Below are 24973 nucleotides of genomic sequence, written 5' to 3' on the forward strand. Positions count from 1 at the left end.
AGTGCTGTTTATCAAGTAGTAATTTCAGACTTCATTTAAATATATTTCGTTTAGCTTGAAGGTGTGTGTGCCTTGAAGAACAGGCTTGACAGGATCTTGAGGTGTAAGTTGTAGCAAGGCAAATTTGATCTGTAAGGAGTTTATAGCTCTGAAGAGCAATATTAAGAGTTGTTGAAATGGTGCAGTGAACAGAAGAAAGATTGGGTACAAGATGAAAAATACAGAAGAAAATAGAGAATGGATAATGTATAAAATCAGACAGTTGGGAAACAGATTGCTGAAGTCAGTCTCTTGGAAAGAAGAATACAACTTACAGAAGGAAAGTTCTATTTACCATAAAGCTAAGCTACTAAAAAGGATGAAAAAGAACAAAAAATATGAAGTAGAAATTGAAAAGAGGAATAAACAAGAGGAAAAGAGTATTTCAGTCTTTTATCCTTTTAAAATATGCCTATATGCTGTGCAGCAGTGTCCATTCCCAGGTGTGTATGTGTGAGACTTCAGTGGTTCAGTGTCAGAACTTTTCTTGCATTTCATGACTTCTCATTCTTGCACTAAAGCATGGAGGGAGTGTATGTCCCTTCTCTCAGGTTCCTCTTACAACAGTGATAGGGAAACAGAATCTAGAAACCATTTAATCTTTTATCTTTGCTAAGAGTCATAGCCTGGCTTACTATTTGGTTAGAAGTCTTACCTGCCTGTTCCTCAGCAAAGGCAAGGGCCAAGTCCTGCTTCTAGGGAGGAACAACCCCAGGCAGCTGTACATGCCAGGGGGAGGTGTGGGGGGTGGTGGCAGTGTGGAGCATCTTATCGATGAGGGTGCAAGGAGGATGGAGCCAGGCTCTTTGCACTGGTGCCCAGTGGCAGGACCAGAGGCAGTGCTCACAAGCTGAAGCACAGGAAGATCTGCCTGAACATCAGGAAGAGGTTTTATACTGGGGGTGACCAAGCACTGGAGCAGGTTTTTCAGGGAAATGGAATACTTGGAAGTAATTTGCACAGTCTTGGACAAACTGCTGAAGTTGGCCCTACTTGAGCAGGGGGGTTGGACCAGTTGACCTCCAGAGGTCCATTCCAACTTCAATCATTCTGATTCTGTTCTTAACATGGGCAGTTATAAATTACAGAACAAACCCGCTCTAAAGATACCAGGGACTTAATACTGCAAAGGCATTTTGCACCACAGAAATGCAAGTGGTGGTGTTTGTTTGCCCAAGATACTGGGGCAGAATCACATCTCTTTGAACTATTTGTCAGTCTTGTTTTTGCAAATCGTCAAAGGCAAAAGATCCCAAAACATTCTTTGGTATCTTATTTTTTTGGGTTTTTTTAATGTTTTAACTATGAAAAGTTGAGTCTAATCCAGGTAATTTCAGATGCAAGTTTAAACTTTATTGTTCCATGCAAAACATTGCTGACTGCTGTCTTTTTCCTAACACACTTGTGTGTGTTGAGAGAGTGTACATATAGACTGTTGTGTTTGGGCTCTGGGTTCTTGGGTGGTAGGCAGAGTAGCCTTTTGCCTTTTTGAGATAAGCATCCAGAACAGCCTTGTTACTTGTTCTTTATAAGCTGTATTTGCTAAAACCATTATTCCTGCAGTTCTCTCTTGGGTGCTTTATCTTTCTCTGTCAGCAGTTTAAAACATGAAGCCCCAGACTGAGTATGGGATTCTGGTTGTGATTTTTTTTTTATTAGCACCAAGGAACTATAATTGCTTTCCAGACTTCACTGTCCAGGTTAACAATCATCCTAGAAGTGGGGCTTAATTCTTTAAGCAATGGTCTAGTATTGACTGTATGCAGTTTCTAATCCACTGTGATCACCTCATTTTCCTCAGCTTCATTGATTTGTTTCCTTTGTGTAGTATCTTATATTTGATGGGGGGGGGGGGTTTGTGTTTAAACCTCTTTTGGTTGGTACTTTACTAGCACCCCTTTGACTTTTTAATGCAATCTTTTAAAAATAGCTTGGTGCTGAATTGTTTAGTTTGGACGCTTTTGCCTAAGTTACCTGAGCTGCGATCTTAATGCTGTCTCTAAATGTTTAAAAGCATACCCATTCTGTCATCCAAACCACTAATTAAAACTGTTGGAAATAATCAGATCCGGGAAGTAACTAAAAATGCTCTTCTGCTGATTATTTAGCTGCTGTCTTGTGAGTGCAGTTGGTCAACCACATGAGTCCCCGCATTGTTGTGTATTGGATCATGTATCTCCAAGTTGTTTATGAGAGCATTTAGGGAAATTTATGTTTGGAACCTATTGGGCTAGAATTATACTTTACCTGTGACTTTCCTTTCAACCTCTAGGTTAATTGCTCTGTTGGAATGGAAAGAACAGGGTTTACTAGGAAGTGACATCAATCTTAATCTTCCCTTCAGATGTATCTTCTGTATTGGGGTCATTTGGACTCTTCAGTGGGAAACCTGGATACCTGTGGAAACCTTCAAAATAGTATGTCTTGTGGAAATACTTGAAATGCCCTTAGTGGGAGGGGAGGAAATAATGTAACATCTATTATGTACTTCTGTAAAGAGAAGCCAAGTATTTTACTTGTGTAAACCTCAAATACTGAGAATTTGTGGAAAGAACCCATCCCGACTATGGAAGGAGGACAGTGCTCTCCTATTCCGATAGGGGCCGCAAGTTAGAGAAACTAGCAGTTAAGAGTTTCTGACTTTTTATTTAAGTAGTAGGATGGAAGAAATAGCCTATCAATAGGCTCCTAGCTTGTAAATACTTGTCTTCATACTGTTTGCCATAACATTTCCTAGACAAATCAACCTCCCTTTAACATATACTGAGAATAAATAAATAATTCAAGAAGTGTTTGACCAGGACCTTTGTTCTAAGGGAACGTGGCACCTGGTTTGTATATCAGAGGGATTTTTTTCTTTGCTCTTTTTAGTGGGGATTTGCTTGCTAGTCATGAGTACAGATAGGATCCATTACTGTGGAAGGACTTACTCAAACTGCCTTATTGGAGGGGATCAGTTTGTTTTGGGAGGTTTTCTCTTTGTATTTATCTTGCTGAAGTGCTATTGTGTTATTACAAGGATTTTCTTTGGATGTTGCTCTTTTCCACTTCAGTGATAACTTGTCTTGTAGAAGAATTGGTTATAGAAGCAGCTTTGCTTTTCTGGTATCCTAGGTTGATAAAGGAAAAGAAATACATTATTTTTTTCCCCTCTCCATAGTAGAAATTCCTGAAAAAAAAAAAGGAAAAAAAAAAGGTGTATGGAAGGTTAGTTGGGATTAACAGTACAAAGCTTCTAACTGCTTCCTTCCCCACAGTGGGGCTGTACGAATGCAGGGTCCAGGAGCCCTCTGCACCTCTGGAAGATGCAAGCCAGCAGACATTTTTGAGGTGCATGCTGCTGAGGTACAGTTGCATGTGCATCCCTCCATCTGTAATAGAGCAGAAAGATGCACACCTTGGTTCATTCTGAACTGAACTTCCTGGGGTGTCTGCAAACCAAGAAATACCTCATGACGTGTTAATTTTTATTTTCAAATTAATTATTTTAGCTTTCTGTAGAAAATCCACTTTTTCTTGGGCACCAGAAAATACTGTCTACTGCAGACATCTCAGAGCATTGTGCTGTTGGCTGCTAGTCAGTGCAGTATTTTTATTAGCCATTCTACTCTTCTGAGAAAGGACTGGGAATTCCCAATTGGGAATTTCTTCATAGGGAAAGTACTGAAGGTCTTCACTTAGGTTCCATTTCTTAATACATGGTCAAGAAATTACTACTTAATAGCATGCATTTAACAAGAGTGCGCTTACCCAATCTCATTGCCTTCTGTGGCAAAATAGCTGGCCATATGAATGATAGAAGAATAGTGAATAATATTACCTTTTGAGTTAACTGAAGTTTTGGAAACTGTCTGCAATTGCATTCACATTTAGAAGTTGAGAGTAGTATGGGCTGGCTGAACAATTTGCTTAGTGGGTTGAAAATCAGCCAGACTATTACCAATTGTTTGACATCCAGCTGGCAGCTGACATGGGTGCAGTGTGACAAGGGTTGATTCTGCGGTCTGTATTTTTCAATATCTAGTGATTTGGATATGACATATTTGCAAATGACACTAAATTAGTGGGAATGGCTGACATGGAGTATGGCAAAGCAGAAATCCCAAGAAATCTTGAGAGGTTTAAGGATTTATAGGACATCAGAGGCTTCATGAAAAAAGGCTAGTGCTGCACTCATCTGCAAGAAAGTCAGGGAAAACTCTTAAAGATACAGGCTTGTTGTGCAAAGCTGTGCACCTGAGGCATAACAATACTGTCAATCAGTACAGGCTGGGAAATGATGGGCTGAGTGGCACCTTTACTCTAAAGGGCTGGAGGCTACGGTTGAAACCAAGTTGAATATGAACCGGTAGTGTGCTGTCACTGTCAGTAAATCTTGTATTGTGCTGTATCAGGAGTTTGGGAAGCAGATCAAGAGAAACTATTGGGTGATACAGTTTAGTGTTAGGTGTCCCTGCCCATGGCAGGGGGGTTGGAACCTGATGATCTTAAGGTCTTTTCCAACCCTAACTATTGTATGATTCTGTACTTGGCACTGATAAGCCTACACCAGGAACATTCCCTTTGGGCCCACTAATTTAAAATAAATGTCAAGAAACTGCAGATGTTTCAGTGAGTGATGACCACGGTGGTCTGCGTGACCTGCAAGTAGAGGCTAAGGGGAGTAAGTTTTGTCTGGCGTAGGGTGAGCTAAGGGGTGATGAAGTACCAGCCTGCAGCTATTTGGAGAGCAGTTATAAAGGTGAGGAGGCAAGTGTGTCTGTATAGTGGCAGGTGGTATAGTTTTCAGCTTGAGAGGTTCACACTGGATGTTACAAAAAATTTCTTCCCTGAGAATATAGTGTTGCATTAGAGCAGGTTATTCAGAGAAGCTGTGAGATCTCTACCCTTAAAGGTTTTCAGGAGCTGGCTTGTCCGTCTATACATCCACCCTTATTGTGTCTGGATCTGCAAGACAAAGGATATATTGGAGCCTTGTGTCTTTTGATAATTTCACAATATCTTAGTTTGGTTTTTCTCTATTTTGCTTAGGAGTGTGTAAGTATAGATGTGAAACCTCTCTGAATTCAGTGGAGGTGCTTTGACATGCTCTAGCAGCATGCTTTGCAGTTAATTAATGTACTTTCAGTGTATAGAGAGGGAGAGGTGGGGAGAGAAAAAACAACACCGTTGTATCCCTTTGAACAAGAATGCTTTGTTCAGCATTGGCACCAGTAGTCTTTTGGGCTTTTCCTAGGGGAATGTGGTAATCTTTCTGGCTCCAGGATTGCAGTCTGGTTTTTCTTCCTACCAAGGGACTGGATTCCAGGCAGATCTACTAGGCAAGGGGCTTTTTGTTGTTGTTGTTTGGTTGGTTTTTTTTTTTTGTATGTTTTTCAGAGTGTTGGGGATTTTTGTATTATTGTCCTCATAATGATAAGAAATATCCTTCTATTAATGGAGTCCTTTGTATCCTTGTAGGCTTCCCTGCTTTAAATCAGCATCTTGACAGAAATGGGACTGAGAATGTGAGATCTAAGTGTTCTTAGGTGCCTTCACATGTGCACCTTTGCACATGTTTGACTACTCTGGAGAGCTGGGGATTCCTCAGAAGCAGTTCTGTCTTAAGCAACTTGTGTTTCACTAAATCAGCATCTCTGTCACAAGGGCTTTCTCTGTCAGTTATGGATGCCAATTCAAGTTCAGCATAATAGGAAGCAAGAAACTTGAAAACAGTAAAGAGCTTGTGAAATTCGTAAGAGTATATTTAGTAATTCCTGTCTGTGTCTTCAAGAATTAGGAAAGATTATGTATATTCACATGAGAAGATCAAGTTTATGAGTATAAACATTGGCTTGCTGCAGCAGTATAATAATCCAAATCTCTGTGCTTAGTATCTTTAATATGAAATAATCTTTTATTCTGAGTGGTACAAGATTGATTATCCCCCTACCTAAATCTTAGTTGCTGCTTAATTATTATCTTTCAGGCGTAATATACCATACCTCTACACCTGGTATTTTTTTTGTCTGGAACCATCAGTAATTTTGTACTAATCATTAAACCCAACTTTCCCATAATGGGCATGTGCTGTGATCGTGAAGCACAAAATCTTGAGTTACTTATGAATTTGTGTTTGAAAGCCATTGCAGGGTAGTGGGTTGTGTGAGAGCTCTGCTTGGTTCCTCTTACTTTGAGGCAGAGAACTTGTTACACGATTTTCTGGAGTTGTTCATCTGGGCAGTGTGTTGCTTGGACAATCCTTTGAGTATGGGCTGTTGATTCAGGGCCTTCTACCAACTGATTGCCCAGTTCATTTTCCTCTTGTACCTTAATTTTTGCCTTGCACTCTGTTCTCTAGTACAATTACATACACATGCAAGAATTTTGTTAGTTTTGGAAAACTTTCATCAGTTTTAATATATCTGTTCATGAATATCTTGTCTGCTTTGGTTTTTTACTGCCTTTTTCTCCCCCCCCTCCTCCCCCCCGAGGCCTCCAAATTGGGCTTTTACGTTTGGTTCTGTAATGAAAGAAGCTTCTAAGTAGCTTTAAATTACACCTGTGTTTAGGCAAAAGTTAGAATGGCTCCTCTCAAGTTTCACAGCGCTGCAGGGCCAACGGTATGAGATACTAGATCACACTAGTGGTGTCCAACCAGGCACCATGAAGGCATAGCTGTACTGGGCATTGCAGGATCGGGTGGCAAGATGAATTAGTTACCTTAAACAGATCTTGTAAGACTCAGTAAATTGTGTTTACCATCTAATCAAGAAAGGTGTTTGATGAATTAATACTAGCAGTAACCTACAGGTTCCAGGCTAGTAGAAGATGACCAGTTAGCTTCCTGTCTTTGTCCACATTGTCTCTTCCCCGGTTACATTCCTCAAATGTACCTCATATATGTCAAATTTACACCTGCTTCTGTGGTTGTTGTTCCCTTCTTCTCAGTTTTATTGCTGTCTTCTCTTGACTCTTACATGCTCCACAGTAGTTGTCAGCCTTCACTTCTTTCAGTTAAAGCCTTTCTCTTCTTCACAGCAGTGACTGATTCTTCAGTTTCTGTATCAGTGGCATGTGAGACGTTAGATATATATTCCTGGTATTGTATGCTTTCTTTGCCAGGTAGCTTATCTGCCTGCTATGCTTAATGCAGATAAAAATACTCCTTTTGTATTAATATTGTGACATTACATGAACAAAAGGTATTTGGCTCTTAGCCCCTACTCTGTCTGAAGACATCAAAGTAAGATTTAATTAGTTTATCAAGATGCTGGAAAAAGAATACAGGATCAATAGCTGAAAGTGCAAAAAATACAGATGCCATCTAGAGCTGTTAAAGAAAATTAAGATGTGGTTTTAGTGTATGATAAAAATCCAGTGTGATGATGTCTGTTCCAGTACATAGTGTTACATGTGTGCCAGCTTGTTCTGACATGTAAATAAGGCAGTTCTAGCTTCCTTATGAAGTTTTGTAAGTAGTGCAGCATAACTGCTGATAGCTTCCAAAATGAGGAAGTTGTTTGCGTAACTTCTCATCTCTATGATGTAAACAACTCTAGTGAAAAACACCTAGTGCTCTACTTTCCACACTCAGTTCTTAATCATTCTGATATGTTATATTCAGGGATTTCCTTATTTTGAGCAATGCCTTTGAATCTTTTTTGGTCTTTGAATCATTCTCATTGTGCAGCAGGAAATCATAGTGTTTAATCTGGGTTTTAGTATTAAGATTTAGCTGCATCAGGTACATAGCCATAGTAATTCTAGCAGAGTTGCTCTGCAGTGGTTACCTTGCAGACATTCTATTCTGAAAGGGGTGCTCAACTTACTGAGAACTTCCTCTTTCCAAGATGTAGAAGTTACTCCAGAATAAATTGCTTGTAGTACAGCCTCTCCATGGGGGAAGTGGAATGTCAGTTACCTTGGAGGGATGCTTTCCCAGCCTTTTTGGTTGGTATCCAAAAGGTAAACAATCTGTACTCAGTCCTTCATCCGTGTATCCCTTCCAGGCTCTTGAAGGTAACTGGCAGTTCTCTGGAAGATGGCGTTTTAAGCATTGACTGTGTTGGGTTAAAACAAATGTGTTAGACATGCACATTTCTGATCTTGTGACCATTGAACCAAGTGTATGGATTTCTTTATTTCTTTTTCAATGCTTGCTTCTTTCAAGGCTTCCACTTTCCATGCACTTGACTAGACATTATGAATTAGAATAACAGAGATGATTGTTTAAGCTGGAGTTTTATGTCTACCATTATCCTTGTGCTTCAGCAAATTCCTACAATTTAATACTCGCCCTAGTCCACGGTTTATCCTGAAAATTCAAAACAACCAGCAGCTTTAACGGTGATGAAAGGTAGAAGACAGCTGGAACATAACATGAGAAAATGCTTTGCTTCTAAATGCTGCATTGTAAACAAAACTGCATTAATTCAGTATGAGTTACACACAAAGTCAAGAAAGGCTTGTTAGCAACATGCTGTCAATCTTATGTCTGTTCTCTTCCAGGAAGCTTAAATTAGGGGGTGGGGGAAAGTGGAAAATTTATGACTCATGGATTGGGAGATAATAAATCTATATCTAAGTTTACATTTACAGTAACATAAAGCTTTAAAAATGCTCTTAAAGTGTTAAGTATTTGTCACATTGTGGTTTGTAAAATTTGTGTTTTTATGATTCACCAGGGTAAATGAATTCATTGGGAATGAGAGAATAACAGGCTGGACAGGGACAATTTCAGTTACATGAGATTGCACAGCCCCTGGATGTTGGGCAGATGAAGCTGGAAAGCATTTGGTGTTGTTTGCAGGCACGTGTGTGCTCTCCACTAGCACTGTGACTGATGCAGTCTTAGCACTTCACTTTGTGTAGAATCTCTGAGCAGGAAAGAAGGAGTGCTCTTGCATCAAAATAACCTATATTTTGGTGGGTTGATAGTGCTTATATCAGTAAATATATTATAAAAAAAAATCTTAATGGAATGCCCACAGTTACTGAATAACAGAGTAGAATTATTTCCTCCTCTGAGTGTTGGGGGTAGAGGGGGAGGATGAGAGACAAAGGAGCCATCCTGTTTCTCTGACTGAAAGAGGTTTTATTCATTGAGGACATGGGTTCAGTCATCTGTATTGTGAGTAGAGAGTATTGCCTTTCAGTAGCAATGAATATGTCAGATCTAAGATAACCTTCTTGAGCTAGGACAGTAAGAGTGACTGAAGTGACTTCCTTCCCTGCACCCTCCCCCTGAACACTGGCTATTTTGACTCTCCTGCTGAAGGCCTAGTAATGTGCATGTGATGTGTGAGAAGCCTAGACACTGAGCTCAAGGCTGCAGAGTCCGCAAGGGAGGGTATAGGCATTTGTATTGGGCTTACATGGCAAGGTTTTGGTATCAGGGGTGCTGCAGGGGTGGTTTTTGACAGAAAATGACAGAAACTGTCCTCATGTCGGATGGAGCCAGTTCCAGCTGGCCTAAAGATGCAGCTGCCACTGACTAAAGCTGAGCCCATCAGCAATTTTGGCACCATCTCTGTGATAACTTATTTTAGAGGGGGTAAAAACTGCATAATGGCAACTGAGAGAAAGCAGAATATGTGAGGGAAACAGCTCTGCAGACACCAAGGTCAGTGAAGAAGAAGGGAAGGAGATGCTCCACGTCCATGGTGGAGCAGATATCCCCCTGCAGTCCATGCAGGACTCCACACTGGAGCAGGGGGATGCTCAAAGTAGGCTGTGACCCAGTGGGAAGCCCATGCTGGAGCAGGCTCCTGTCAGGATGTGTGGCCCCATGGAGAGAGGAGCCCATGCTGGAGCAGTCTGTTCCTGAAGGAGAAGGGTCCCGTGCGGGAGCAGTTCATGAAGAACTGCAGGCCATGAGAAGGACCCACACTGGAGAAGTCCATGAAGAACTATATCCCATGGGAAGAGCCCCATGCTGGAGCAGGGGAGCAGCATGAGGAGGAAGGAGCAACAGAGAGGAAGCATTACAGACTGATTGCTACCTCTGTTCCCCAGTGCTGCTCAGGGAGGGAGAGAGTAGAAGAATGAGGAATGAGCTGAGCCCGGGAAGAAGGTGTGTGGGGAGGTGGTGGTGTTAGTTCTGATTTTATTTCTCACTATTCTACTGTTATTAATGGCAAGGAATTAAATTAATCTTCCCCAGGTTGAGCCTGTTTTGTCCATCATGGTAGTGATCTTCCTGTATTGTCTCAATCTAATGGGGCATATGGTCCAGCCTCATAACACCATTGCAGCCTTTTCCAGAACTTTGGTTTGCTGACATACTTGCATGTTACCTTCACACAAGTCACCAGTGTGTCCCAGCTTGGTGTCTTCCAGAAGGCCAATGAACATGTGTTCTATCTCTTCCTTTGTATAGGAGATGGTGTTAAATAAGACAGGTTCCAAAACAGATCCCTTTACATCTGGTGTCCAGGTAGGGTACAAAGTATGAATTGCTACCCTTTGAGCTCAGTGATATACCTATCTAATCTATAATGTCGCAGTGAGGATGAAAGGATGTTGTGCGAAACCATGTTGAAGCCCAATAGTTGAGATAAATAACTTTTGCTGGTCTTTCGTCCAGGACTTAAAAGGAGGGTATAATTTAAGATCTTCATTTGTGTGTGTCTGGCGAGTGACTGAGCATTCAGTTTTAGTTCCTTGTTTTCCTTCAACATATGGTATTTTCTATACAGTAAAACGAAGAGTTGAGTCTCTCTTAATCTGCACTCTCTGGCTGTATCAACAGTCATATGTGCTTTGCTGCTCAGCCTGAATAAACTTCATCACATGCTGTCTCTTTCTGAGTTGACACAGCTGAACAAGTGAGCTGACACTTGTTCTTCCTGTGTCATTGGTACAGTGTTGTATTCAGTCGCAGTTAAAGGCTCTGCTGGCTACATGTGTATGACTTTGAAGTCAGCTCAGTTGTCAGTGTCATTTAGAAGCCATTAGGCAGCAAAACTGCCACTATAGTCAGAGCTTGGCTTGCATAACTTTGCTTCAACAGAAGAACCGGAGTTTGCTTTTGACTCTGTCCAAGTCCACAAGTCTAGAAATGGGAAACTGTTTTCTATTAATAATCTCCCCAGGGAAGCAGGGTACTCCCCAGCATTGGACACTTTTAAGGTTGAGCTGGACAGAGTGCTGGGCCATGTTGTCTAGACGGTGCTTTTGCCAAGAAAAGTCAGACCAGATGATCCTTGAAGTCCCTTCCAACCTGGTATGCTATGATTCCATAATTAGTGATAGAATAGGGAATAAGGACAGCAAAATTGGGTCCTCCAGTGACTTAGTCACTTTTCTGTGGGTCAGTATGCTTGATATTCATGTGGGTGGTGTAAGCTTAATTGGATATACAGTTGAAGTATTGTGAGTTTGTGACTATTCTCAGCTCTTGTGTTCACTTTTATTGTGAAATAAAAATCTTCTGAGATGGAAAGCTCCTTGTTGATTTTGTTTGCTTTATACACAAAGGTTTTTGTTAATAGCTACATGGAGGCTGTCGTTCAACTGCAAAGAACTGGTGCTACAGCATTTGCTGGGGCTACCACAAGTAATTTCATTTTTAACTAGTTCATTATCTGTTCTACTAAAAGCTTCTCTGTGAGGTGGCTTCATGTTTCAGTGGCCTTTGGATATGGGCTTGACCATGCTGAGCATGATTTTCGTACTGTGATCAAAGAATTCTTGCCATTTGTTTCCCTGAATTAGAAAAAAAACAATGTTTGCCTAAAAGACCAAGTTACCATGTGAAACAACTGAGACGGTTGCAGTTTAGCCATGTGTGACTGGCCAATTTGGAGTGTTTGATCTGATATGTCTTGAAGTCCAAACTCTGAGAAAAAGACTTTTGCCAAAGATGTCAAGCGTAGCAAAACTTGTGTTGAGGTGAAATGTCCAGGTGGAAAGAGCCAGCCACAAGGAAGGCTCCATTAACCTTCCACAGTCAACTGGGATCTTCACCAGCTTAACAAGTTCTACTGAATCTCTGGCAATCACTGGGGCAGTAGCCTAGTTTTTCTGTGTTGTGTGGTGGTCTGAATCAACAGTGTAAGTTCCTGTTGAGTATCTGTTAATACACAGCTAAAATAAGTAAGCTGAAAGGCAGATATACTTTACCTCCTTTATTGTGCTTGGGGTTAATTTCCACTACAGTCTTTTATTTCCCTTGACATGTAAATGGCCGGAATCTGTTTAACGCCATGGAGACAGGCAGGGCAGCCAGACTTCAAAGTGAAAGACAAAACTGAAACCTTCCAGAAAATTACTGAAAGCTGCAGCAGATTTCAGATCAAACCATATGCAGGGTAGCCTTCTAACTATTGCTAACCTGTTTTTTTGGAAGGTATGGACATGTAGCATGTACCTTGGGTCTAGTATTTTGCTTTTCATCTTCAGTCTTCCAAAGTGCATCCAAAGGAAGTGCTGGCATACAATATTCCCTCCAAGCAGACAGCAAAAATCACAGCTTGCAGGGAACCTGATGAAGGAGAAGTCTGACACTTGTGCAGATTTGTGGTTCCTCTTACTTGTCTGTCTGTCTTTTTTGAAAATGTCACTCTTCTAGATTCTGATCAATACTGTGATTTTCTGCATACTAACAATGGGGTCAGAGGTTTGGTTAATAACCATTGCCTTCATCTTCTCAGCCTCTTCCTTTATCTTGATAGGATGATCTGTTGGTTGGCATGAAATATGAGTAATCAATTTTAGCTATAACCCAGTCTTTCTGCTTCTCATGTTGACACTCAGAACTTCTAACTTAAATGTGGGTTTTTTTTTCTTTAATAAAAAAACCAAACTCCAGACACATCAGTCCTTGTTCATTTTTCAGAACGAAGATAAACAGCATGTTATGCTCCCATGCCTATTTCATTGCTGTAAGGTGTCCATTTCCCCTTCAGAGATAAATATTTATAACGGAGCAAGAAGCTGGATTCTGCACGCATGATGAGAATTTGTCTTGGCTTGTATAATTCCTTTGTGGCAATGAGATTAGAGTGCTGGGCTTTTCAATACCATAAACCTAGGTCTGGCATTAGGGGCATTTTTAACTAAGCAGTGGCATCATCTGAGAGGGTTTATCTAAGCTTGAAATATGATTTATTTTAACTTTTTAAAACTTATACTAGTGAGGGATTGGTGGTTTGTGATTTTTTTTGGGGGGGGTTGTTTGTTTGTTTTCTTGGTTTGGGGGTTTTTTGTTTGTTTTTTATTTATTTTTTATAAATCCTCATCCACATGGCTGTTCTTGTATCTTCTGCCTTGCTAGAAATAAATGTAATTTGTAGTGATTTTCCTTAATTGCATCTACTTGGCTAATTATGTTTGTGTTGAAAAAGAATTATGTCTTCCTGGCTGCCCACTAAATAAAATATTTTTAGTGGCAAGCTTCCCTGGTCTTTCTCTGTTTTCTTTAAATTGCTGATTATAAACCTGCAGTAGGAGAGGTTTTTACTGACTTTTTTCAATCTCTGGATTTCTGGTTCTCTTCAGAGAGAAGCAAGTAATTGGAGTTGATTCTTTGGAGAGATCCTGTGACTTAGTGTATAAAAGAACAGAGTGGAGAGTGCTGAAGTCTGTTGGTTGCCTGAATAAATAGGTAACTTCTGACAGAGTTTGTCTTTGTGTTTAAAATACATAAAACTTCTGAGGAACTACCTCCTTAGAGCTTTGTCCTCAGCTTCTCCCTTTGTGGTCACTGCTTCTACATTTGAGATCTTTGAACTTTGTTTACTGGCTGTAACTGTCAGGGTGATCAATAATTAATATGATTTATATGGAAGGTTTAGCACTTTGTAAGACTTTGTGCCAGGTAAGGGAATAGGGAATTAATGCTAATGTTGGCATGCATGTGGAATTAATTTTCTGCCTTGAAAAGTGCTACAAATAGTATGTATTTAAGTAAAAAACAACCAAAAAACCCAACCAAATCAAAGAAACAAAAAAAAGACTACCCACCCATAGAAACAATTGACTGTGAATTATGTGAATGTAAGCAGTATGCATTATTATGCTGGAGGAGAGGAGTGGTTCTAAAGAACTCTTAGTTTTATCTAGACATAGGTAAATTTCCTGCAGCATACATGATGCGATTTTTCTAGGGGAGTCCGTACCCTTTTGGTTTTACAGATCAGCAGGTGGTGGTGGTGATGTGGATCTTGCTCTGTATGTTCAAAGTGATGATCTATAAGGCATAGTGTAAGATATCAGTTCTTAGAGCAGCCCTCCTAGGTTTTGCCCTCTGGCAACAACACAGTTCTGTGCCCTCTTTCTTGCCCCAGTATCCAACTTTTGAGAAACAGCTTTTGGCATGGCAGGCCACATACGAGACTGTACAGTGTGGCCTGAAAGGGTTTATGTTGTGAGGGAGTCTGAAAGAATTGTTACCTTAAATTAACAGTGATGTTACACTGCTGGAACTTACCCCTGTAGGCATTTCTTCACTAGGCATATAGCTGTACAGCTACACTGGCAAATCTCTTGGGTATGGGTCAGAAACAGAACCTGTGACTTGGTTGGCTGGGGAGGCAGGGAAAGGGCTTTCCTTTATATAAGCCAAAAGTTACTTCTAGCTTGTATGTTTGACTAGGCAATACTGCTGGTCTTAGAGAAGTCTATGCCAGAGGAAGGTTGCCAGTAGAGCCTTATCAATAAACTGTTTTGTTGTAGACAGTCATAGTGTCCTATTTAAAAACAAGTTAAAATTGGGATGAGTTGACTCAAGCACAGATATGTTCAAAATATATAAGAAAGACGTGTGTCCATATGGAAAATTCTGTTTATACAATTGCATCTAATTAAAACCTCTCTCAGGGAGCATTCAAATGCATGCATATTACAAAGCAAAAATATCCTTTGAAACTTTGGTCCTTCCATTAGCATAATATAGTGGAGAGTCTTTGCTAAACTCCCCTGTGAGTCTCTTCTGATGGCATTTGGCTCTTTTTCCTCATTCTCTTAGGTCAGCTTAGCTTATGCTGGTGTTCTGTGTTATTTCTCATATTTAAGGTCATTACCTAAAATCTTCTCTGTCTCTCCAGCAAAATGGCACCTATATCCCACTGTTACACAGGTGCAGGAAGGCCAAGTCACTTGGGGAAAGAGTAATGTTCTGTGTCATGTGTTTGATGGTATCATCCCTTAGGGGTGGCTGCCACTTCAGGAAACCTATAGCTTAGCTTTATGGCATTCTAACTCTTCCTCTGGGGATGCAGAACTGTAAATTATATTTTGAGTGAAATCATATAGGTTAAGAAGTCTTAACATAGGATTTTGTTCTCCTCATTCTAAGATACTTTTAAATTTCTTCAGCTGTGTGCTCGAACCTTAGGGGCATGTAGTATTCCAAGCAGGTCAGGAGAGGGAGCTGGCAGTCTAGGGGTGAAAAAGAATCTTTCCATACAAATAACCATTTCTTTTATTATGCCTCTGAGTATCAAAGTGTGATACTCAGAGATAACAAGAGTCTGGACACACTTCTAGAACATAAAATTACCAGTAAAGATTTTTTTACTACTTTGTTCTGTGGCTTATGGTCGTTTTTATCTGTTGCCTGAGGATCCCATTTAGATGTGTTGACAGTGCTTTTCTCTTGAAAGAGGTCTGTGTTGCCAGCAGTACATGTGGGTGATAGGGACAGTAAACAGAAACTCTCACCTTTATCCAATAAAACAAAAATGTCGGTGCTGATTGTAATGTTGCCAAGAGTAATTGCACTTATAGGGCACTCATCACAGTATCTGCTTGCCCTTCATGTGGCTTTTGGAGAGATTAAAGGCACTTCAAAACAGTGTGCCCTTCGGATGACCACTGACATGATAAAAATGTAAAACTGTCCTGCATAAGGATTTCCCTACTGTGGTGGGTTAGCCTTAGGCAACAGGCTCCCACCCAGCCCCTCATTCATCCTCCCCATCTGCAGGATGGGGAAAATATGGACGGAAAAAAGCAGGAATAAGAACACTGATGGGTCAAGATAAAGATAGTTCCTTCCCAGGCTGAAATCTATTCCCTTCACTCCTGACTTTTGTACCCGCTTTCTTCCCACCACCACCAGTGGGCAGTGAGTCTATTGTGGAGATGGCTGGAACCAGCTCCAGCCATGTCCATTGTGGAGATGGCTGGAACCAGCTCCAGCATCTTCCCTGAAAAACCCACGCAGTGGTGATATTCTCCTTTCCAGGTAACATAAGTCCTGAGACATGGTGGTTTATTGCTCCTCTTTTAACCAGCTAAATGGACTTCTGATGCTCTAGGTATGCTACTATAATTAGTTTTTGAAGGGCTGTACTGTAAGGCACAGTTAGTGAAAGTATGTATATTGAAAACAACTGCAAGAACAAATTTCAGTAAAAGTTAGCATTGTAAATACCATTTTACACAGTTGGTCCACTTGTATTTGCCCACTTGAGGGAGAATGTATTTTGGAGGTGGGGAAGGTGGGGAAGGAAGTGAGTGGAAGCAGGGATGAGTGAACTGGCAAAGAAAGCCTTATACTCCCCCTTCAAATCTCACCTGACTTTCTTGAATCTGTTTAAAATAGTGTACATATGACATCTTTCCAACAGTTTATTAGGCATGGTTTTGTGCTCTTTCATTATTGTTCTGCTTGTAAGGTAATTCCCTCTTTGCTATATTTTCTGTGTATTCTCTCTGATGCTGTGCTGCTCTTCCAATCTTTGATTCATCTCAATGAGTTTGTACTCTAAGAGTAACTAGAAATGTTTTTTTCATTCCTATTGCAGAGCTTGAAAATAGCATCCTGTTCTTCCCCACCCTTGAGTCTTTTTTTATATATATATATTCACAAGCCTCTGCCCTTACATAGCAGGCAGAAAGCTTAGGCTGACACAAGATACTTGGTTAATGTCATGCTAGCATGGTAATGATATCATGATCTGACTAGAAACCCAGTGCCATTTGGGTTTATGTAGTACTTTGGCTGGTGCATATAAAATATGGTGATCTATTTATTCTTGTTCAGGTTTCTCTTCCCTGCCAGTTCTGTAGACTTTCTACCTTCAGTCCTTGCTGTCCTGTGAAAAGAGGCAGAGGTACTAGTCTTTTGCAATCATTAATCACCATTTCCAGCTTCTTCTAGCAGGGAGTAAACAGTGATTCTTCTTGCCAGTAATTGATGAAGACATGAGAGTTTGAGTGCTGTTGGGAAATGCTGCTGTGCAGCAATAATGAGGTTTATTATACCCAGTGTTTGCTGATTACTTCTTTTTCTTATAATAATGTCTCTTTGCAAATTCTCATTGTCATCTTAGTTGCAGAAACCTAGCTCGCTTGCTTTATGTACCACTCAGAGAGACAGTGCACTTAAATAGTACTGTGCTGTTTCTTGAGGTTCCCCTATCTCCTTGATGGAATGTGACTGGTAAGAGTCCTAATATTTAAGAGTTATTTTTATCATAGACTTAGAGAGTGGTTTGGTTTGTTGGTTGGGGAGGTTTTTTGCTTTGGTATTTTGTCAGTTTTTGAGGGGCTCTTTAATTTTGCTTATAAGCTTCTTTGCTCAGGAAATCACAATTTTAGTTTAGGGACTTGACAAAAATGACTGGCAGTGAAATGTTTATGCTTTCAAGGTTATAATAAGTAAATGCCATTCAGTGGATTTTTTTTATCTTCTGATGAATGTCTGAGGGTTTGGTGCTGCATGTTTTTGGCATTTTCTGTTGTTTGGGTTTTTTTTGCAGGAGGAGGTTAAGGCGATTTTTTTCTCTCATTTTTAGCTAATTTCTCAAAAGTGTTAGAATGAATTTTGTTCTCCTTCAGCTAAAAGTTCATATGCATCATCAGTTGCATTTTCTTCTGGGCACGTTCAGGAATGCTGCTTGTTTCTGTGGTCTGTACTACATTTAAACATAATTTGCATGCAGTAGCAGGCTCTGAAGCAATCGTTATTTGAATAGTGTCACATTTTCAAGGGAGCTTGGAGCCAGAACTGAAAACTTGAGTCAATGGTTGACTGGTAAGAAAATAACCTAACATCTTTGCATAGCTTGAGCAAGCTAGCCAGCCTCGTAGAAGTATGGTATGGTAAGAAATAACTTGCTTTTCTTTCAGTCTAAACACTGATTTTATTTTGTATTGAAATAAAGCAATATTTGCATAATTTCAAGAAACACAACTGTCTCCACAATATTATGAATCTGTTCATTAGGTCCCCTGGGAGGAGGGTGGAATAGGCACCAAACATCATGGCTAGTTTGCAGAGAGCCGTGTGCCCTCTGTGAAGTGTCATCTCTGAATGGAGGCATGGAAACTGGAACTTGGAAAGTGTTACCATCTTTGTCAGTGCTGATGGGATGGACAGCACGCTTTTCAGTGCAGTTTTTCTAAGCCCAGCCATGGCCTCAAATACATGTAATTGGCTGAAGCTGTTGGATATCATAGCAACTGTGATGTATAATATGCATCTCTTTAGTTGTGCTGAGTCTAATGTGCCTACAAGTCATAATCCAAAGGATGATTTAGCTGTAGTCACATACCCCCTAATGACTGAGCTTAGAGCGTGCAGAGCGTGATGTCTGTACCACCTCTTCCCAAGGGTCCTAATGAACAGATTTGTAAGAATATAGAATTTTGTTGCATTTTTGTGCTTAAAATTTTGCAAATGCTGTTTTATTTCAGTACAGGTGGCTGTGTTTGAGACACTGACTAGAAGAAAGCAAGTTAAAGAGTTGAAGCATCATAGAAATGTTTTGGCTTGGAAGGGACTTTAAAGAGATCTAGTTCCAACACTGCTCTGTGGGCAGGGGTGCCTCACACTAGACCATGTCATCCAAGGCTCTGTCCAACCTGGCCTTGAACACTGCCAGGGATGGAGCATTCACAGCTTCTCTGGATAACCTGTGCCAGTGCCTCACCACCCTCATAGTGAAGAATTTCTTCCTAATATCTAGCCTAAATCTACCCTCCTTCAGCTTAGAGCAATTCCCCCTTGTCCTGTCACTCCATGCCCTTGTAAAAAGTCCCTCTCCAGGTTTCTTATAGGCCTCCTTTAGGTACTGGAAGGCTGCTTTAAGTTCTCCCCAGAACCTTTTCTTCTCTAGGCTGAACAGCCCCAACTCTCTCGGGCTGTCTGCAGGAGAGGTGCTCCAGCCACCTGATCATTTGAGTGGCTTCCTCTGGCCTTGATAGAGCAGGTCCACATCCTTCTTGTGTTGGGGGCCCCAGAGCTCAATGCAGTACTCCAGGTGGGGTCTCACCAGAGTGGAGTAGAGGGGGAAGAACACCTGCGTCAACCTGCTGGTTGCGCTCCTGTTGGTGCAGCCCAGGCTATAGTTGGCTTTCTGGGCTGTGAGCACACACTGCTGGCTCAGGTTGAGCTTTTCATCAGCCACCTCTGACTAGTCCTTCTTTTCAGGGCTGCTCTTAATCCATTTGTGCTTGGGATTGCCCCAGCCCAGGTGCACTTGGCCTTGTTGAGCTTCATGAGGTTCTCAAGTGTATCAGGGTCAACTGCACCACACATCTTGGTGTCGTTAGCAAACTTGCTGAGGGTGCACTGAATCCCTCTGTCCGTGTGGCTGACAAAGATGTTGAACAGCATCAATCCCAACACTGATCCCTGAGGGGACACCACTCATTGCTGGTCTCCAGCCAGATATCAAGCCATTAACAACAACTCTTTGGGTGAACCATCCAGCCAGTTTCTTACCCACAGAGTGGTTCATCCATCAAACCCATGTCTTTCCAGTTTAGAGACGAGGATGTCTCATAAGACAGTGTCAAATGCATTGCACCAGTCCAGGTAGATGATGTCAGTTGCTCTTCCTTTGTCTACCAGCTCTGCCTTCCTGTCATGGAAGGCCGCCAAATTTTTCCTTTTCACTAAGGGCATGATTTGCCATTAGTGAAGCCATGTTGGCTGTCACTGATCGCCTCCTGATTTTGCACATGCCTTAGCATAGTTTTAAGGACATACTCCATGATCTTGCCAGACACTGAGGGAAGAGATCAGCGTGTAGCTCCCTGCATCTGTTAAAAAATGGGGGTTTCCCTTCTTCCAGTCAGTGGGGACTCCACCGGACTGCCACAGCTTCTCAAATACAATGGATAGTGGCTTAACCACTTCATCTGCCAGTTCCCTGAGGACCCATGAGTGCATCTCATCAGGTCCCTTGGACCTGTGTACCTTCAAGTTCCTGATACAGTCTCAGACCTCATCTTTTACAGCAGGTGGTTCTTCATTCTCCCAGTCCCTGCTTTTGTGTTGTGGCTGGAGCAATGTGGCTGGAGCACTTGCTGCTGAAGACTGAGGCAAAAAAGTTGAGTACTTCAGCAAGGATAGCTGGTAACAAGCACCAGGAGTTGAGACTAGTTAGAAGCCCAGATGGCTTTAATCATGTTTAGCCTGTAGCATGTCTGAAATGCTGGGAAACAACTTTGCCGATGACTCCTAAAAAGCAGAGCAAATTCTCGCTACTAAGCAATATGGCCAGCACATAAAGCCTTAGTTATAGGTTTGAAATATGGGTTAATAACAGTTCAGGTTTACAAGGACTGAGCAGAATATACTTAGCTACCATGTTCCAGGAAATGCCTGGGGGAGGAAATGATGATGTGTCAGAGCAGTTGTGGAGCAGAGAATCACTCGCTACAAATCCTCCTTTAGTAACATACTAGAAGCTAAAACCTGGTGTTTGTGGCCATGAGATCATAGCAGCCCGCTCTGAAAAAGTATTGCATGTTTTGCAGAATACATGATCCCATGTTTTCTTTAGAAAAAGAATCTAAATCTACCCTACCTACTCATTCCTGCTACTATTCTCTGGTCACTTAGGGACACATTTTAATTGGCTTTGACCTTTTTCTTGGCAGTAGTTTATTTTCCTTTTTTTGCTATCATTTTGTCAACTTGCAGGCTATTTCATGTACCTCCTGGCGTATTTGACAGGTTGTTTTAACAAGCACAACTTCACCTATTTCTGAAATCTTCTAATAATCAGTTTGTAATACTGTGACCTCAGCTCTCTAGTATGACTCGATAAATACAGCCACTCCACTTGGGTTCATGTGATGCACTGTGCTTGGTTGCCACATATACTTCTGTTTGGGGAAAATGCACGGAGAAGCTCTCAGCTTTGCGGTGTGTGCTTTGAGAGTGGTCGATAGCATTCTTGAACTCTATCTGCTCTAAAGTGGGACATTTCTGGCTTGTACGTCTCCTTTTCATACCCTTTGGCAAAAAGCTGTCAATGCTGGAATAGCTAAAATCAACAATGATCAGCCTCTTTAGACAGAGCCAGTTGGTATAAGATGTCTCTGGCTAATGAATTTGCCCTTTCCTTCATGCCCACCAAAATCATGTTAAAACCTATTGCCTATTCACATGTCAAGTCTGGAAGAGTTTCTAATTAGAGAAGTTAATCTTTGTTTTGTCAGGTTTTAGCTGACAAGAATTTCCACAGATTCCCTGAGACTGGAAATCTTTGACAGCTAAAAATTTAGCCCACTTGAAATGTGGGCCATGCAGCTGTCACTGTGACTCTATGTGGTGCTTTATACTGATGCCGATTTGGGTCCTTGTTGGGGGATCCAGCAATAAGTTCTCCTTAAATGTAAGAATTTTCTTTGATGCTTCATGGTCCCAGAGAAAATATGATGGGGAAGAAGGGGTATTTAAGAAGGGTTTCCAGGTTACAGAGTGAAGGAAACTAGTACAACTATCAGACAGGACAGGGTGACTGATATGAAACACCTTTTCTTAGATTACAGATAGATTAAATACAAGAAGTTCTTTACTGTGAGGGTGGTGAGGCACTGGAACATGTTGCTCAGAGAAGTAGATGTATAATGTTTGTTGACATCTACTCCCTTTTTTTAATATCTAAGTTACACTTGTCATTTTCATCTGACAGTTCTGAACCATCTGTCTAGCAAGGTATGACTGTGAAATAGTTTAAAGCTGGGTATTTTCATCTGTCTCTTCAAAAACTATGCACAATTTGAAGGTCTGTAGAGAAACTGTTGTTTGTTAAATTCCAACAGATCAGACCTACTCAGAAAATTTTCTTGTATGAAATCAGTTTCACATTCTTTATATGGTACCAGGTTTTGAAAGAGTAAAGCATTTTTTTATCTTCTTTGTTATCTAGAAGGAGGGGAGGAGGAACAGACCGTGAAGATCAGAAGTTTCTTATAATAAGGACATTTTTTCTATTAGGGACCAGTTTTATTCATGCATATGCAATCCCTGAGGAAAAACCCTTCCATTTTTGCCTATTCCAGTTATATTGAATGCAATTACATAGCATTTAATTTGATGCACAGGTACCAAGTTATCATTTCGCAATTTGACTCCCTGGCTTGTCATGCAGTGAAGAGGCAAAATGAAGGAGAACAGGTCATCCCTTACTGTTAATGGAGGAAAGGCATTAGTCACTTTTATCTCCCCTTTAGTATAACGTCTCAAAGAAAGTTTTTTGTCAGCAGTTTGCTGGCTATAGGAGCTTTATCATCTAAGCAGTATGAGCTGCTGGGAAAGCTCATTTAGCGACAAGTTAAATGTTATAATCTCCTGTAAACTATGTATGTAATACTGCATTTTATGGCCTAGCCGTGCCGTACAGAGCTATTCTCTGTGTAACACACGTGTTGAACATTAACTATTATTTGGGTACAGAAGGTGGAGTGTGCTCTTTCTGGTTTCTATTGGGTGTGTGGCAGTCGAAAATAAACATACTGATAGTTAATGCCATAAAGCAAGCAACCAGAAGTAGAGAGATCGTAGGGCATCAAATCGGCTGTTCCTAGTTTTATGAATTTCTCATCTCTTGCTGTTTCTTTTTTATTGCTTTGAAGGGGTTTCTCCTCATTTGAGCAGAATGAGTTTAAATTCTGTTGTGTTTTGGTATGGCTTCTTTTAACAAGTGCTGAATTGACTGTATATCAGAAAATGTGTTCTGGATACTTTTTAGCAAACTTTGGTTTAGAGCAGTTACTGTACATCTAAAGATGATGGTTTCTTAGGAATTTATCACTATAAGGAGCTGTTGTATTCTCACATTCTTTAAGAATGTCTATTATTTGCCTCTTGCCCTCCCAGATAAATCAATCGGTACCTTACAATGATAAATTAGTGATTGATTTTAGGTTTTTGCAGCTTGTTTTAATGGAGCTCCTGATACTGCTCCTGAAATTTGATGATTTGACTTCTGTGCTGCTTCTTTGTTGGTTTAAAACAAACAAAATACCCAAACAAAAACCTGCCAAAACCCCCTCAGTCTTTTTTGAAAAGCAGAATAAGATTAAACTCTTCATCTTGCCTTTGCTGAAGAAGACAGATTTTAGACAGCTTGGAGTCCTGGACAGCAGTTCTGCACCTAATGGTTGATGATTGATGCTGCTTTTGTGCAGAAGACCAAACTAACGGGACTAAATGCTGCTCAGTTCTTCAGCTGAAATCAATGAATTTGGGGATGAAGTGTGAATGCTAATATGTTAGAACTTTAAAAAAAAAAAACCTCAAAGGTGTATGAGGGACAGCAGGCACAAAAGTGTTTGCAGATCTGTACTTTCCTGTATAAAGTATGCCTGTAGCTTTGGTCTCTTTACTGAGATTTATCATCATCTCAGGTATTTTTAGGGGTTTTGTGCTCAGGAACTTGAAAACTTGCTTCCCTAAGTAACTCAACAGGGTTTGCGTGAAAACTTGTGTTGTTATTCCCTCTTAATCATACCCACCTGTGACCTCCAAGCTTTGCCTCTTCTAGTGGTTGAAGTTGAAGCACTGGGTATCTAAATTCTTGGCTTAATCTCAGAACAAGTATATAGGCCAATGCAGGCTAGCTTTACGATCAGCTAGCTTTTCTACTGGCACTGTAGCCCATGACTAGGGTTAGTTTTGTTTCCATGCCTGTGTGTTTCAGGTGGCACGCCAAATAAGAATTGTGGACTTTTTTTTCCTTTTTTGTTTCTCCGTTTAAAGGATGTGAAAGTTATAGCAGTTAACAACATTACTGAAAGATTCTTACCAAATTCCATTAATTTTCCTCAAAGTGCTGCTCAAGTATTCAAGCTCTCCAGAATGTATGTTGCAGCTGGAGCGGTGGTGTGGCACTGCATGGCTACAGGTTTCGGGTAGATGTCAAGCAAGCTTTTCCTGGAGAATTTGGCTTTCTGAGGTTTAAAATGCTGGCTCTGTATATCTGTACAGGATATAAGCCTTTCTTTTCTGTACAATACTTTGAGTTACAGTGAACTTTGACAGTTTTCTTTGAGAGTGAAGTCTAATGCTGTTGGAATAGCTGCAGATAGGAACAATGCATCACTGTGTCTTTCTTGAAGAAAAAAAATGTCAAAACCTTTGGAATAATTAGTTCTATTTAGATACTGTTTTCTACTGTGCATCTCCCCTCCCCCTTTGAACTTAAAAGAAACCCAACCAACCAACCAAACCCACACCCACCCACAAGAAAGACCGAAACCTTTGTTTTCTGTTACAGAAAAATGCAAAAGGACAGGAGTTGTTTGACCAGATTGTATATCATTTGGACCTTGTGGAAACTGATTACTTTGGCCTACAATTCATGGATGCTTCCCAGGTTACAGTGAGTATAACTTCAGGTTATTTTTGTGTTGTGGTAGGTTATGTTGCCTGTTATAAATGTTTTACTGGTGCTGTTGCATGGAGAGATGTAGGCATTAGGGGATGTACTGTTGAAACAGCTGATACCATGTTTGTTTCTTGCACATAAAGCCAAATCCTCTAAATGAGTCATGTGGCACTGTATATGATATGCACATGACATGATTGCACATGGCATGACTGCACATAAGTGAAAAAACAATAATTGTGGGTAAAGAAAAATGTTTTATGTTTAGTTGGCTCATGATATAAAAAACGGTTTACATCTCTCTTGCAAGCAAGGCTTTCTTGTAACTCTTATTTTTGCTGTTCCATATAGAGATTATTTTATTTTGTAGAGTTTAG

The 24973-nt window shown here is 40.7% G+C and overlaps 1 protein-coding gene across 1 annotated transcript in view; it reads left to right on the forward strand.

Annotated features, from left to right (window-relative positions):
• EPB41L4B (erythrocyte membrane protein band 4.1 like 4B) overlaps window positions 1-24973 on the forward strand; it is an 82198-nt gene that overhangs the window by 26565 nt on the left and 30660 nt on the right. The window contains exon 2 of the mRNA XM_031052878.2: window positions 24486-24590. Within this exon, the coding sequence (XP_030908738.2) occupies window positions 24486-24590 (105 nt within the window). The remainder of the gene's footprint in view (window positions 1-24485; window positions 24591-24973) is intronic.

The sequence above is a fragment of the Melopsittacus undulatus genome, chromosome 1 (genome assembly GCF_012275295.1).
Source record: "Melopsittacus undulatus isolate bMelUnd1 chromosome 1, bMelUnd1.mat.Z, whole genome shotgun sequence".
NCBI lineage: Eukaryota > Metazoa > Chordata > Aves > Psittaciformes > Psittaculidae > Melopsittacus > Melopsittacus undulatus.